Source organism: Diabrotica undecimpunctata, chromosome 2 (genome assembly GCF_040954645.1).
Source record: "Diabrotica undecimpunctata isolate CICGRU chromosome 2, icDiaUnde3, whole genome shotgun sequence".
Taxonomy (NCBI): Eukaryota; Metazoa; Arthropoda; class Insecta; order Coleoptera; family Chrysomelidae; genus Diabrotica; species Diabrotica undecimpunctata.
This window is the reverse complement of record NC_092804.1, coordinates 90,120,694-90,137,862: the sequence shown is the minus strand read 5'-3', so window position 1 is coordinate 90,137,862 and position 17,169 is coordinate 90,120,694. Positions and strand designations below refer to the sequence as shown.

The 17,169-nt window shown below is 39.1% G+C and overlaps 1 protein-coding gene across 1 annotated transcript in view; it reads left to right on the top strand.

Moving 5' to 3' along the window:
• The window catches only part of LOC140434726 (E3 ubiquitin-protein ligase MARCHF6), a 138,865-nt gene extending 131,544 nt beyond the window's left edge, over positions 1-7,321 (top strand). Inside the window, exon 2 of the mRNA XM_072523205.1 lies at positions 6,139-7,321. Within this exon, the coding sequence (XP_072379306.1) occupies positions 6,139-7,037 (899 nt within the window). The 3' untranslated portion in view covers positions 7,038-7,321. The remainder of the gene's footprint in view (positions 1-6,138) is intronic.
• The last annotated feature ends 9,848 nt before the right edge of the window (positions 7,322-17,169 follow it).

The window sequence follows — 17,169 nt, the reverse complement described above, 5'->3', positions numbered from 1 at the left end:
ATTAAGTAAATATTCATATAAATGTAAGTAATAAACTAAATGTGTATATCCTACTAAGTAGCACTTCGCCCTAGACTAAACAGTAATAACAAAGTATAACATTAAGGTATATATTGCATTTAAAATTATTGAATGTGTCCCTTAGAGGGGGTGAAAGCTGTTGATATAATAATAATAATAACAAGATAGTCAAGATAGACAAGACAGATAAAAAGATAATAGCTATTCGCAAACAAATTATTAATACTAATTTTAATACTATTGAAATAACACCATGCTAATAGATTTAATAATTAAATAGGCTCACTAACTCATACCTATACGCCCATGCTTCCCTACAATAACCTGCTAACTCAGCCTTTCCCTGTCTCATCATTGTAACTACTTCCACTCTACTAAGTGCATGTCTACCCAACCACTTTAACCTAATATGTCTCAACACCGAACATTTTCCCAAAAAATGTATCACATCTTCCCTTTCCTTCGTATTACACATTGAGCAAAACCTTCTTTCATCATTTCTGCCAGGTCGATCATTCAAATATAGAACTCCACATCTTAATTTGAAGAGCCATCGAATGTCCCCAAAATTTTCCATTTCCAGTAGATAATGCATGTTTACTCCTTCTTCTCGCAGTTCTTTGTAGTGTCCACAAAAATTTGATTCGAGTGCCCTATTCTCAGCCTGACGCTGTATCTCCTCCTGCTTTTTTTCTATCATATTCTCAATCATACTAGGCCAGCTTTCTCTCCATTCCCATTCATACCTTACCTCAATTCCAAATTTGTCTCCCATGCTCATCCAATCTTTCCACCAGCCACACCTTGCTCTTATCATTTCTTTCAAAAGAAATTTTGGCAACCTATCACTCGAATATCCTAGTATTTTTTTAACATATTTTTGATGTAAATTCATTGTATATAGGCTGACTCTAGCAATACCTGTCTCCAAATCTAACATAAAGTTAGGACAATACCTTGGACAAGAGAACATTTTTTTTATATAAAATCTTCTGATTATTTCCACCTCATCGTACTCAAAAAGACCCCATACCTGAGACCCATAAGTCAAAATTGATCTTATCACCGACTCATACACTGTTACTTTAGCCAAAAAGGGTATATCAGCCTTAGACACTAACCTACTCCAAGCCGTGTGAATCGCTACTTTTGCCAAACTCTGGCGCTTTTTTAGATGAGCTTTAAACGACAACTTGGGTGTTAGTATCATTCCCAAATAATTATAGTTATTCACTACCTCTAATACTCGATCATTCAGCTTCCAAGATTCCCTGATCACACCACCTCCTCTTCTAAATACAAGAATTTTGGATTTATCTAAATTGATTTTTAGATTCCACATCCTACAGTATTTTTCCAGTTCATTAATCATCCGCTGTAGCACCTTCGGATTGATTGCCATCAAAACCAAATCATCTGCATATAATAAAAGTCTTATAATTAAACCATTTATCTCCAAACCGCCTCCCAATGCGTCATGCAGGTCATTCACAAAAAGCGCAAACAGTAATGGACTTAAAAGACATCCCCGTCTCACTCCTACATTACAGTCAAACCATTCAGATAGACCTTCCCTTGACCAGACTGCCGATTTTGTACTTGCGAACATACTTTTTAACAAATTCAGCACTTTAGTAGATAATCCTAAGCGACTCAACTTGTAAAAAAGGGCCCATCGATCAACTGTATCAAAGGCAGCACTAAAGTCCACAAAAAATGTATAAACATTTTTTACTCCCCGTGCATGTTGGATGTTTACTATACTCGTAAGATTAAAAATGTTGTCTATAGTTGAATAGCCGGTTCTATATCCTGCCTGAAACTCATTTAAAATGTTATTATTTTGTACCCACGAGGTAAGTCTGGTTAAAGTCAATGCCGCAATGAGTTTGGTTACTGCATTTAAGAAGCTGATACCTCGATAACTTTCTGCACTTTCCATATTTCCTTTCTTATAAAGAGGAAAAATTATTGCATCATAAAATCCCCGAGGAAAGTTTGGTTTGACGAAAAAATTATTAGCAAGCTCAAGTACAAGCACTTTTCCGTTTACTGGAAGAAACTTGTAGAACTCAGCAGCAGTTCTATCCACTCCTGGTGCTTTATTTGGTTTTAAAGAATCCAATGCTATTTGAAGTTCTTCCATACTAAACGGCCGGTCTAAATGTTCATTGAGGATAAACGGTTCTGCATACAACACAGGATCTGCTGTTATCTCCGTATTCAAATGTCTTGCAAAATGTTGCAGTAAACTATTTAAGTTAACACCTTCCCCAATGGCCGAACTTCCAAACTTATACAGTCCAACAGCCTTCCAAAATTCTTTTGAATTTTTAGTATTTCTTAAACCCAATGCAGCATTTTTATAAAATTCTTTCTTTTTAAAGTCACAAAGGTGTTTGTATTCCTGTTTAACAACAGGGGACTAATTCTCGTTCACAATTTCCTACTTACCCGTGGCATTAACAACGCCGTCAGAGAGGGCTAATTAGGCAAACAAATGGGGACTCAGGGGAATACAGGGGACTACTTCTCTTTCACAATCTCCTATTAACCCGTGGCATAACACAAACACCGTCAGAGAGGGCTAATTAGGGAAACAAATGGGGACTCAGGGAATACAGGGGACTACTTCTCTTTCACAATCTCCTATTAACCCGTGGCATAAACATACACCGTCAAAGATGGCTAATTAGGGAAACACATGGGGACTCAGGGGAATTCTTCTCGTTCATAATCTCCTATTAACCCGTGGCATAACACAAACACCATCAAAGATGGTTAATTAGGAAAACAACAGGGGACTACTTCTCTTTTGAAATCTCCTACTAATCCGTGGCATAAACATACACCGTCAAAGTTGGTTAATTAGGAAAACAAAATGGGACACTGGGAACTACTCTTTCACAATCTCCTACTAATCCGTGGCATAAACATACACCGTCAAAGATGGCCTAGAAGGAAACAATGAAATGGCTTAGGACAAGGGGCAAAGGGCAAAACACATCTACACAGCTGGGACAAAGGGCAAAACTCAACTATACTCATCAGCTCGAACAAAAGTCACTCTAACAATACTAACATTGACTCAAAATGACCGAACAAAACAAAATTACAAAAACCGATTATTCTGTAAAGCCTGTCAAATCAATCAAAAATAAATGCAAACAATAACGGTATTATTTGTTACTGTTAATATCTTTTAAAAATCAATTCAATATTAATACTTCATTTAAAATTCATATTTAAATATTCAATCTCAAAATATTTGCTTTCATTTACCAATACACATAAAATACATATAGAAATATTTATACAGTACCTTACATAGAAAAAACAACAATACATATGTTGATACAAAATACATCTTAATACAAATACATAAACAAACTGTTTGTGAGACTCCGGGGCACTATCAGAAAGACGGGGTTTCATATACATGGCAAAAAAACTTGGGGAAGAATTGAAAAAGATATCTGGCTTGGGGGAAAAGAATCTGTCTTACTTTGTTAAGAAAACTTATGGTGCAGGGATATTCAAACGCCCCACGTTGGGCGCCATTTTTGTAACGAAATATTTTGCCTACCATAGGGTAAGATTTTGGGGGTAGAAGATTGGGGAATAGAAACTATGGGGGTGGAGATAGGGTAAGCAAAATAAACGCTACTTGTGCGAACGGCACTCAGGGTTTGTTAGGAGAGCTGGGGTCGTGGATAAGTAAAAAATATCAAGGGGTTTGGATTGGGGCAACTACAAAAATATGAAACAAACGGTCATGAATCTCTTGGGACAAAATAAAAAGAAACAGGAAACACCTCTAGTAATTTATAAAGAGCGCCACTTCAAGGTGCCTAATTATAACTATTACAACAACTAGTTGTAACTAGGGAAATAATTATTAACATAAAAAACACATCTTTTTCAAACGGAAACAAAAAAAAGGGTTAGTTAAAAAAATAATCTACAAAATGTTAAGAAAACAAAATTTAACATTTATTGTGTCTTACCACAAACAGTTACAAAATAGACAATATAAAAACACTATATTAATAGTCACAATTCAAAAAAAGTACAGAAAAAACTTACATGTCATCCGTTTACAAACTCCAGGAGTTGGAGATACTACATAAACTTATAAGTGTTACCGCATAGAGATTACCCTTTTTTTTTAAACAAACAAAAACAAATAAATATCGAAAAAAATAAAGCTGTCATATATTAACATTAAATTTAAAACAAAACTGAACAAATAAAATGAAAGCTAAAGTCAAACCATAAAATTTAGTACTTTATTAATTATTACAAATCCTTTTAAACTTTAATGAAAGCAATTATTACTTTATTAAAAAAAATGTCTGTCTTCACTTTAAAATTTGATCAAAAAGTTACCTGTATTTTTCACTAGCAAACTGCACTAAAATTTCTGGAACCAGACGCCACTGAAACCTCCGAAACCATAAAACTGGGGGTAGACCTGGGCTTCACTCTCTATGCAGCGAACACACGAACAAATCTATCTCCATACTGCCAAAAAGCCTTGGATGACAACCAGGGAGAAACAAAACGAGGATGGAAACGACGATTCTTCCAATCCTCACTCAAAACATTAACTGAACCATTAACTGCTACAAAACTACTTTTCACTGCTACATATTTCCTAAAAATGGGGCAAAAACAGAAAACCACAAATTCGACGGATGAATTTGGACATGACGCTGGAGATTACCGCTCTTCACCAAGGCTCCAACGAAAGTGACGAAATCATCTTCAAAAATTGATCGTATAAGTTGGAATAAACAAAGCACTTTGGGTATAAACAAAACACAACGGAAATTAAGACGTAAATTATTAATTTGAAAACGCAATATCGGGCGGTTTGAACAAAGAAATATCGAAGAATTTGCTCCTGTGACATAAACAAACAATAAAATGATTTATTATCGACTGGGCGACGTGAAAAGAACGAAATATTATTTGGGTCTTAAATTGAAAGATACGAACTAAGAAACATTGAAAAAATTCTTCGTTATTATAATGCATATATAAGGGGATTTCAATTTAATACATATACGAGGGGATTTCAATATATTTCAAATGCTACAGAGTTAAGGTCTAAATACGATGGTGTGCGACCTGTCACCCCAAAGGAACCGTTTGCGACACTGTCACCGTAGTGCCTTACAGCCTTTACTACGGTATCTCAAGGCTTGGCTTGGGGAATGTTTATCGAGCATCTCCAGTCTAGATCCGCTGAATTTAGTTTCAACAGGCCCATGTCGTGAAGGATGCAATCAAAGATTATATAACCCCAATAATTTTTCAAGTTATAAATTTTGGCGGATTGAAAATCTAAACAAATCTAAACAATCAATTGTGGTGTAGTCCCATATAAAACAATATTTAACTTAACATGCCACAAGAAATAGTTTCAGAAGCTAATATCAAAAAATGCTGAAAAAGAGGAGAGGCTACAAAAGCTAATAAAGTAGCATGTTGCCTGAGCCACACGCAAAGTAAAATAAAACTAAATGATAGGAAAACAAATAAAACATAAATGTGGTGTAGCAAAATATATCTGGTTAAAACATGAGTAAAAAAAAAAGAAAAATAGAATGAAATACATAAAACAAAATAGTAAGCGTATCTCGAGACAAATCATGTCGGGCAACGTATTATTGGGCAACCTAAAAAATGCTAGTATAACCGTTTGGAAAATACCGAAAATTTATATGCTGGCTACGAAAAATGAAAAAAAAAATCACCATACATTTTGTATATTTCTTATATCCACGTTTTCTATCCACATATCTAAATATTTTTAAGCTAAATTTAAGTATACCGTTACTGCTAACAAGATTTTGAAATTTACATATTAAAAAAAATCAAAGTGAGGATACAAAAAAACGAGAATTAATTTTGGTTTCCCCAATTTTGGTTTCAAAAGCGTTTATTTTGACGTTCCAATTTCCACTCATGAAATCGTTTTCAAATTTTCCGAAGTGGAAATCGAAAGGTCAAAATAATTAAAGAAAAGTACCGTTTTTTATTTATTTTCGTAAAATTTTTCATTAAACTAATTTTGCAAATGGTGATTTAATCACAACTTTTTTTTTTCAGGATTTCAACCCTACATACGTCCGTCATTTTTCATAACAAGACTTGTAGGCCTACTTATTAGCATCTCTGTATCATTAGTACTATCCAGTCTGATAGCGCTGACAGTTCCAGTCTGGCTAGGCCGAAGTGTAATGTCTCTTTGGCTCGTCGGAGCTCCTCCTCCAGCTCCCCAGATCTCCACCACTGATGCACAAACAGAAGTTAAAGTACATGAATTGTACACAGCTGCCTGCGGGTTGTATATGTGTTGGTTAACTGCAAGAGCATTAAGTTTAGTTCTTGGTTGGTTACCACAAGGTAGAGCTGCCATGGTAGAAAGACTTAAGCAGTGGTGTATTCTAGGATTAAAGACTATTTTAGCTAGTACTATTTTACTAGGGGTCATACCACTCCTATTTGGATTACTCTTAGAGCTAGTTGTTATTATACCTCTCAGGGTACCGATTTATCAGACTCCCATTTTATTTATTTGGCAAGATTGGGCATTAGGCGTATTATATACGAAAATCGCTTGTGCGATTACCATGATGGGACCAGACTGGTTTCTCCGAGCGGCCATAGAGAGGGTTTATCGCGACGGTATTCGAGAAATGAACCTAACTTTCGTTTTCAAAGAACTTGCAGCCCCAGTTATAGTTAGTTTTGGTCTTGCTCTGGCAGTGCCGTATGCTATTGCTTATTCTCTTGTTCCTATATTCATAACGAACTTACAGCTGAAAAATTTTATAGCCAGGCGGCTCTATCCCTTTTTGCTATTGGTTTCTATAATAGCTGTTGTGATCAATCTACAAGTAAGGCAGTTCAGGAAGTTGTACGAGCACATCAAAAACGATAAGTATCTAGTTGGACAGAGGTTGGTGAATTACGATCATAAAAAAAAGACTCAAAATTCTGGTTGAAATTCTAACTCAAGAAATACGTAATCAAGTTATCAAAGTATAAACTCTTAGCGATTATACTGTTTTGATTTGCTGTTTAGCTAAATTATATGTGATATAAGTAAATATTTTTTATAGTTAACAGTGTTAATCTAAAAATCTAATTGAAGCGGTTTTGTTTATATTATCTATTGATTTCCTATTTTACCTTATTTATGCTACTGGTTATATCTGAACTGGTAGATACGATTTTCGTTTTGTTTCTGTCGTATTTCATATTTATTAATAAAAATCAATAAATATTTTGTGCACATACTTTTATTACATATTGTAGACCCTTATCTAATACTAACACTGGAGCCCGCTTTATAAAAGAAAGAATGTGTGAAATTAAGTATTAACAAAACGAACTCTCAGAATGAAACGATATTTATTTATGAAAGATTTGTGGGAAACTCTCAAGAAAATTAAGAGAACTACTTAAAGTCCTATTTATTTTGTATACATTAAATTACGAATAAAATTTCACTTTCAAAAGCTTACTAATAATAACGATGAAACTTAATAGGGTAAATACTCATTTAAAGTATATGAACAAAATTGTGTACTGCGCAACAACACAACTACTAAGTTACAACAGAACTTTGCATATATACACATATTAAAATAATCAAATTAACGCTGGTGCCACATTCTGTATACAGTCTGTCCCAAACCCTTCTTTCAGTGCGGTACTAATTTTGACATAATATAGGATTTTAAGAATGTCGAGAATTATTGCATGTCATTTTAGTTAAATTTGACAGTTGCAGGATCGTAATCCCTCTTTTTCTAATTGAAAATAATTTAATAATTTTAATATTAGTCTTTGTTCTTTCTCGATATATCTCGGCATATTTAAAATATTTTTATGACAATAAATACAAAATTAAATTTTCACTGTAAAATGTCTGATAATACTAACCTGGAATGACAATTATTTTATCAGTTGACGTTGTGAAAGTACTGTCAAGATCGAGACCTTCTGCGTCAAATTATATTTATGCGCATCATTGATTGGATATCTATTTAGCGTATTCTAAACTCCAACCAATTATACATCCGTAACTAGAATTAGCTTTACGATAAATAATTTTCTAAGTTCTATGTATAATAATCACAGACTCACGTTTTTTTCTGTCACTTCTAGCTTAATGTGTTAGAGAGAATTCGATCAACTATGACGCACTGAAAGAAGGGTTTGGGACGAACTATATATGTTATATGCATTGTACCAACCAAGGTTATTTATAACCATGATTCCCAGAGTATCAGGTTTCAACTTCCAACTACCAGAGCCGATAAGGATCCCTGCTCATGCAGTATGAGCAGAGTCAGCGTGCCCAAAGTTTTTCAATCTCACTGAGTCAGCAGTCACCAATCTCATAAAACAATTTGTCGCTCTTTATTTTTGTTGCATTATAATAAGAGTTGTGACACGTTACACTTTGCTCATTGTATTTTTGAAATAAAATTATTTTTTTAAAAGTTAAAAAAGTTTTCGTGATATAAAAAGTAGCGTAGAAGTAGGATCTGGAAACGTTAACAGAACAAGAAAAAACTTAACTGACAACGGTGGATTCCAATCCTTTAATCAGAAAAAATTCGGATACGGAAGGAACACCAAGTGAAGCCCCTGGTAGAACAGCTGTCAAGAACAAGACGACTTGATGTTTTTGGAACGAATGTAAGTCTAACATTGAATCATCTCGTATATAATTTTTGTCTTATACTTTTTTATTATTATATACTGTTCGATATTCCAATATTAATTATTCTTTTATCAGTAAGTGCATGACGAATTTAAATATTGTTGCTGATTGCCTTATAAATTATAATTTTTTTGCGGTTATTCTGTAATTCGTCGCTTTTTTTTATTTTCATTTTATTAAACAATTATTTTTGTCGATTATTCCGCTAATCAGACAGTCTCTTAGAAAAATACTTTTCCGATATTTTACTTAATTATTTTGTAACGAAATATTTTGCCAACCACATAGGGTATTATTATGAGGGGTTAAAAATTGGGGACAGAAGTTATGGGGCTAGAGATAGGGCAAGCAAAACAAATCGAAACTTATGCGAACGGCACTCAGGGTTTATTTGGAGTAGCTGGGTCGTGGATAAGGGAATGAAATTATGAGATTATATAGGGGCAACTACAAAAATGATATAAAGGGGTACTTACATGAATCTCCTGGGACAAATAGACAAACAAAATAACAACAAGAAGGACCTCTAGCTATTTAAACTAAGGACGCCGATTCGAAGAATCCTTGTCTTGCTTGATGAAGGAAAAACGCTCTTCCTTCCTTGATTGCACTAAAGTTACTTTTCTTAACATTTCTGAGGTTGGGAACTGGACCTACTAAAATTTCTGGGGGTAGAACTGAGACGGCGACCAGGGATAAGAAAATGAGGGTGGAAGCTAGCACTGGCTGGAACACAAACCTTGGAAAACTCGTCTCCTTTAAAGACTGGAACAGGTACAACACAATGGCAACATGAGGTTATCTTCAAAACTGTTGTAAAACACCATTTCAAATCTCTCATATGAGATGAGCTATCAAGAAAAGACACCCAAACAGCCCCCCCCCCCATTCCCCAATAATAACGAAGATATGCCTCAACGTACACCAATGAGAACGACTGGTGGAGACGTTCCACAATATTAACGAAAAGACACCCAAACGCCCCCCCATTCCCCCAATAATAACGAAGATACGTCTCGACGAACACCAATGGCGACAGCATTTTACGAGTAATTTTTAATCAACCTCGTATATATTTTATCCACAACAATTAGCGTAATAGCAAAGACGGTGAGACTCGCAACTGCAAGGTTGACTATAGTATCACAATCTATTTTCCTGCTTCTTGGCTTAGGTCCGAGCGACTGACGTCAAACTGTCGGTAACTTGTATAACTCCCATCTCCTTCTGGAGAGAGAGAAGGCATGTTAACCGCTCTATCCGTCGCTTGGAGTGACCTAAGGGGATAAGGTTCTCTGTCGGTGGCCATAGTCACGGGCTATGGACACTTAGCTAGGGATTAAAATTGCCTTTTTAAAGAATAACACAATAAATAAAGTTTATTAAACAGTAATTATAAAGGTTAGAAAAGGTATAACAGAACTTATATTAAGAATCTGCAAGAAAGGTATAATTATCTCCTGATCCGGAAATCTGGAGGATAATTATACTAATTAGTCTTAAAATAAGAATCTGAAAAGTAACGCACGTTAGTTATTAACAATAAAACGATTTTAACCAAAATTCAAATTAATAAGTATAGGAAATGTCACTTGTCAAAATTACTTGAAGTGGGAAGGAGTTGAGCTAGAGACTCGGGATAAGGACAGGAATGTCGGTTGTTATGCCAATCGGGATAATCAACAATAAAAAGGGGAAGAACTACACTGTAAAAATAATTAGAGTCAAAATTCAATTATTTTCGTCGATTGGACTATAGAAAAATATTACAAGTTAATTTAAGTGGTGATAAATACGCATAAATAATATAAACCAATTTAAATAACTGTAAATAAAATAACAACAAATATTAAAGCCAGAAAAATAATAGTCAAATTTTTTAACAGTGTACCAGAAAATAAAATATTAAAATTCAAAGATAGAAATTATAAGTTTTAACAGTGTACCTGAAAGAGAACAGAGAAAAGAAATAGCATACAAGTTATATAAATCAAAGTATTAGATTCAAAGTTTAAATATAAGGTTTATAATTATCAAAGTATCAAAGTTAAAATTCAAATATAAAAGTTTAGCAGTGTACCTGAAGTATCAAAGATATCAAAGTAAAAATTCAAATATAAAATTTTTGCAGTGTACCTGAAAATTATAAGTATCAAAGTAAAAATTCAAATATAAAAATTTAGCAGTGTACCTGAAAATAAAAGGGAAAAATAAAACACAGTTTATACGTTTATTTTGCAAGTATGAAATATACGTTAGCAATATCCTGAAAGAGAAAATAAAACACTATGCGGGAAGTCTTTATTTAATCTCAATCTTTTAAAAAAGGATATATTCACCGTCTGATGACTAAGTCCCGTGAAGTAGGAACTTAGCTGAATCCTGTAAGAGAAATTTTCTTACACGACCTGTAAGCCTATCGAAATAATCAGATTTTGGACTAAGTCCAAAAACACAGATTAATTCGATGAAAAATGACGACGCTCTTAAGGGAATTTATTAGCAAATTCGACTAAGTCGAAAAGCACAGATAAATCCCTCAAAAATGGCCGCCGGTGGTTTGCAAACAAACCGTGGTTAAAGATGGGAACGTTAGGTTCCGGGTTTAAAGTTGAGCTGTAAAAATAAAACAAGAAACTCTAGGAACTTAATCGACCAGAGGATCTTAACATGCCTAGAAGGCTGGATCTGCGGACCAAACCTGACCAGATCTGATTTCCTGGCCGTCGTGCACTTCTTTTATGCAGAAAAAAGTAGGTCAATCGTAACGGTCGTTTTGGACCTTTTTACGATTGGACCGGCACGACGACCAATGCCCAATTTTCAGAATTATCATTGGCTGCAGCTCAGATGCCGTTCGACCAACGATAATTCAGAAAATGAGCAACAGACTTCTGAATTATGATTGGCTGCAATTACTGTTGCCATTTGACCAATCACAATTCAGCAGGCTGGGCGACATCCCCCCCGCTTCGAAGATCCTTCTGGTGATTCTGCTTTTATTGAAAAAAAACAAGATTTTTACAATAATAATAAGCAAAATGAAAGCAAACAATGTGTAAGTTATTGAAAATGCAAAAGAAAAATGTCTCTAAAAAAAAAAGAATTGTCTTTGCACCACGTTACTCGGCGTCTTCTCCGACGATGGCGTCGACACGTGGAGGTGGTGCGGGACGGATATCATCTACGTGGATCAGCCGGTCTATGTCGTTGTCTCGGTGGACTTCATAGGTATGGTTGCCGGCTGCCCTGATGATTGAGTGGGGTCCTGTCCAGGTTTCTCCGAAGTTTCCTCGTTGATGGTTCCTCACCAACACCTGTTGTCCGGGAACGTATTGAGGTGGTGGACGAGCATCAGGATTATCCGGGAACAGGTTCCTGGCGTAGACGGTGGCTTTTTGGACCGCTCGCTGGACTCGTTGTTCCCTGTTCTCCCTCTGATTCGCTTGAAAGTTGGTTTCCTGTGCTCGTCTTGGCCTGTATCCGAGGAGAAGTTCCGCAGGCGTTTGTCCGGTGGCGTCGTTGGCTCTGGTTCGTAGAGTGAAGACGACGTCTCCGACGTAGGAGTCCCATCGGGGGTCCTCTGGTGACGATACTCTCGCCCGTAGTCCCTTCTTCAGCTCCTGGACTCTACGTTCGATGGGATTGGCCCTCTGGTGGTATATGGGGGCCTTCTCGTGTTCTATGTTGTGACGACGAAGGAATCTCTCCCAGGTGGGTGTTCTAAACTGGGAGCCATTATCAGTGATGATGGTGTTCGGTCGTCCCCATCGATTGCAGATTTCGTCCTGGAGGAAGGACGTGATGTCTCTCGATTTTGCTGAGGTGGTGCATCGGTACTCAACCCAATTACTGAGGCAGTCCGTGGCCAGGAGGATATAACGGTTCCTTGTTCCTCGAACAGGAGGATAGGGACCTAAAACATCGAAGGAGATCCTCTCCCATGGGTTGACGGGGGCCCTTGGAACTATTGGAGCTCTGGGTTGTCTCTTCGATGCTTTTGTGGTGGCACACTTCAGGCAAGATCGGATGTGGTGTATGATGTCCTTGGACATGGTGGGCCAGAAGTAGAGTTCACGGATGGCTCTGGAAGTTTCTTCTTGTCCCGGATGGTTAGCTTCCTCACTGTCGTGGTAAACTTGCAGAACCTCAGTTCGGAAGCAACCAGGGACTAGCAGTCTTTTCGAGCCATCCTGGAGGTAGTAGGCGGTATCGTCCTCGACCAGAAACTCATCGAGGAGGCTTGTCTCGATGTCATCACGAGGCCCTCTGGTTTGAATGCGACGCCAACGGTTAATGAAGCGCTGCACTCCATGGTGGGTCAGGTGTGCCCTCTGGATTCGTGTTTGCAGCGGCATGTCATTAAGGTCGTCCAGGATGGGGTGGTTGGCACCATCTTCCTGGGCTTCTAGGAGGCACAGCAACGGGAAGGTGTTGTCTTCCATCATGGGTTGCTGTGGCCAGGCTAGGCGGTCGACTTCAGCATCAGGGTCGTGGATCGTCTCCTCCTCGGTGGTCGGATGGCGTGATAGGTGGTCCGGCAGCTGGTTGTCTCTACCGGCGACGTGGATCACCTTGAAGTTGAATTCTTGTAGAAGCAGAGCCCATCGTGATAACTTGGCTTTATCAGATTTGTAACGATCTAGCCACAGTAGAGCTCTGCTGTCGGTGTACAAGGTGAAGGCCTGGTCCTGTAGGAAGTGTTTGAAGCGCTTCAGCGCCCATATGACAGCAAGACATTCTTTTTCGTTTATATGGTACCTCTTCTCAGCTGGCTTCAGCTTGGTGGAACCATATGCGATGATCCTTCTGTTGTTAGGTTCACCTTGGAATAGGACGGCGCCCATGCCTATCTCAGACGCGTCCGTCTGCAGGCTGAAAGGCAGGCTGGCATCTGGCCGTTGTAATTCCAATTTATTGGCAATGGCATTTTTGATGTTATTAAATGCCCTGTCAGCTACTTCGTTCCATTGGAAACGGTGTTTTCCCGCTGTTAGGTCAGTCAGCGAGGTCACCATCTCCGCAAAGTTTGGAACGAAGTCTCGTAGCCAGCTGGCAGTGCCAATAAAAGACCTCAGTTGGCGGAGAGTCTTTGGAGTCGTGAACCCTTGGATCTTGTCTCTGTGTCTTTCCATCGGTTGTGTGTTGGTGGAAGTAATGGTATGGCCCAGGTAGTCCAGTTCTTTGGCGGCGAACTGGCATTTCTTCAATGACACCCACAGGCCGTGAGTGCGTAGGCGCTCCAGGACCAGGTGGAGGTGCTTTTGGTGTTCCTCCCAGGTGGACGAGTAGATGATTATGTCGTCCATGTACACCTTGACGAATTCGTCCACAAAGCCGGCGAAGACGGTGGTCACCAGCTTTTGGAATGCTGCAGGTCCGTTTTTCAACCCAAATGGCATCACCGTGAATTCAAACTGGGACCCATCAGGAAGGCTAAAGGCTGTTATCTGTTTGGAGTCCTCGGCCAGCGGAATTTGCCAAAATCCGCTCTTCAGGTCGAGGGTGGTGAAGATGTTAGCTGAGCCAAGTTCCTTGATACTATCGTGTATGGGTGGTAGGTTTGAAACTTCGTCCACGGTGATGGCGTTGATTTTGCGATAGTCTACGCAAAATCTAGGAGTTCCATCCTTCTTTGAGACGATTACAACTGGGCTGTTGTACGGACTTCTGCTTGGACGTATCACGCCCGCCGAGAGCATGTCCTGGACCTCGGAATACATTATCTTTTTCTTTGCCGTGGAGTATTTATACGGCCTGGTTATGATAGGTGTGGAGTCAGTCAGTTTGATGGTCATCTGCGTGGCCTTGGTGGTTGGTTGACGGACTTTGTCATCGAAAACGTCTTGGTACGTTTCGAGAAGCTGTTTTATTTCAGTCACCGCAAAACTTGGGGCCTGGTCTTCTCGTAGGAGGTGGACGTTGTTGGTGGATGTTGGCTTTGTAGACGACTCCCAGAACAAGATGTGGCGGCTGTTGGTCCCTACGTGGATGCACCTCCTGGTGAGGTCTAGCAAGGCACCCTCGGACGTCAGCCATGACATGCCTAGAATCAAGTCGTGGTGGAGATCATCTACGAGTTGACATCGGACTCTACTTGAAAATTGATCAGTAAAGTGGACGTCCACGTCTACGAAGCCTAGAGTTTGCAGTGATTGGCTTCTTTTGGGCAGCTGGACTCTGGTAGAAGTGTTCTGCACCATTGCCGTCTCGATAAGGCCCGCTCGGATGAAGTTGTGGCTTGCACCGGAGTCTATCAGGGCCATCATCCTGACTGAGTTGATTTCTACGGAAATCTCGGGTGGTGGTGAGGAAGCAGCGGCTACCTGGAGGATGTTCAGCTGGGGCACCTTGGTCTTGGGACTTAGTGTTCGACGGTGCCCCCGTCGGAGTTTCCCTGGTTTGGACGTGGTGGTTGGTTTCGTGGTGGAGGTATGGGATGACCTCCTTGTTGCTGGCTGGATTGGCCGTTTTGGTTGCGGCCATTGTTGTTGTTGCGGTTGTTGTTGTTGTTGTTGCCATTGTTGCTGTCATGGTTGCGGTTATTTCCCCTGTTGCGCCATTCGTTGAAGGTCTCTGACTGTCTAGGGCGGTTGTGACGTGGTGGATATTGTGGTGGACGGTCCTGCTGTGGCTGTGGAGGACGGTCCGGCTTAGGAGCTGGTCTCTCTTGCTTTTGATTGGCAGGTGAGGGAGTAGAGAGTCTTATATCCATTTCCAGTTCGTCCACTGTCCGCCGTAGGTCTTCTTCAGTACGTGGTGGATTACCCCTCAGGTATTTTCTAATTTCAGGGCGCAACTGGTCTATTATAATCTCACAGCGCTCCTCGTCTGTGGTGGCAGGTGCTACACAGTCAAACAGGGCCATCTTCTGGTTGATGAACTCTGCTGCTGCTTCTTGCCTCTGTTTGTGACCGTATAACTTGGCTAGCAACTTTGCAAATCTAGATGAGTGGCTGAAGTGGTCCACTAATCTCTTGAAGAACGTCGTGTGATCCAATTTGGGGTCTGTATGTGTCTTCGCCCATGTGGCTGCCTCTCCTTCAAGTCCATGCTCCAGGAGGTATGCTGTCCAGTGTCTCGTTTCGATTGCCATGTCCAGTAGGTGATGAGTAGCTGAGGCGGCGAATTCTTCGGGGCTCTCGTGCTCTGCTCCGCTGAATTTCTTTAGGGCTGGCTTCCATCGTGGTGTAGGTGCAGGTGGTGCTGGAGGTTGTTCGATCTTCACTCCTTGTCCTTGGGGTAGTGCTAGTGCTGTCACGGCTTGTGTGAGGCTGCTAACATCTGTCCTAGGTCTGCATTGCCTGACGTCGCAGGCTGTGGTGGAAGTTGAGTTGTCGTTTCCGTTGTGGAAGGTGCGAAAAGGCCTGACGTCGCAGGCGGTGAGGACTCTGTTGTCTCAGGGTGTGGTGATGTTCGATCTGTGAGTTGGGCGCCATGTCGGTAACTTGTATAACTCCCATCTCCTTCTGGAGAGAGAGAAGGCATGTTAACCGCTCTATCCGTCGCTTGGAGTGACCTAAGGGGATAAGGTTCTCTGTCGGTGGCCATAGTCACAGGCTATGGACACTTAGTTAGGGATTAAAATTGCCTTTTTAAAGAATAACACAATAAATAAAGTTTATTAAACAGTAATTATAAAGGTTAGAAAAGGTATAACAGAACTTATATTAAGAATCTGCAAGAAAGGTATAATTATCTCCTGATCCGGAAATCTGGAGGATATATATACAATAGCACTAAAGGCCTTAGAGGCCCATGGCTTAAAAAGTTTGTTCTTTCTTCATTTTCGCTTTTCTTTATGTACTGAGATCTTCTCTGGCTCGATATGTGATTTTTCTCCATTCCTTCTTGTTATTCATTTTTCTTTTCTGGCCTTGTAGTCCAATTTCTTCCATATCTTTTTCTACCTCCTGATTCCATCTATTTTTTGGCCTTCCTTTTCTCTTTTTTAAAGTTATAGTGTAGTTCATTACCCTTTTTGAAGTCCTCGTGTTCGGCATCCTTTCTAGGTGACCTCGCCATCTTAGTCTCTGTGCCTTTATGACTCCTATTATGTTAGGTTGATTATATAATTTCTTTAACTCATCATTTGATCTTCTTATCCATAAACCGTCCCTTATTATTCCTCCATATATCTTCCTCAGGATTTTCCTTTCCCATATCTCCAGTAAATTTTGTTCATTTTTTGTCATTGTCCATGTCTCACTGCAGTACGTTACTATTGGTTGTATAGTTGTTTTGTATAACTGTATTTTTGCCTTTCTTGATAAAAACTTGCTTTTCAACATTCCACTAAGAGCATGTACACTTCTATTGCCTGCCATTATTCTAGCTTGTATTTCTTCTTTAATGTTAGGTTTGCGTGATATTATTGTACCTAGGTATGTAAATCTTTCTAC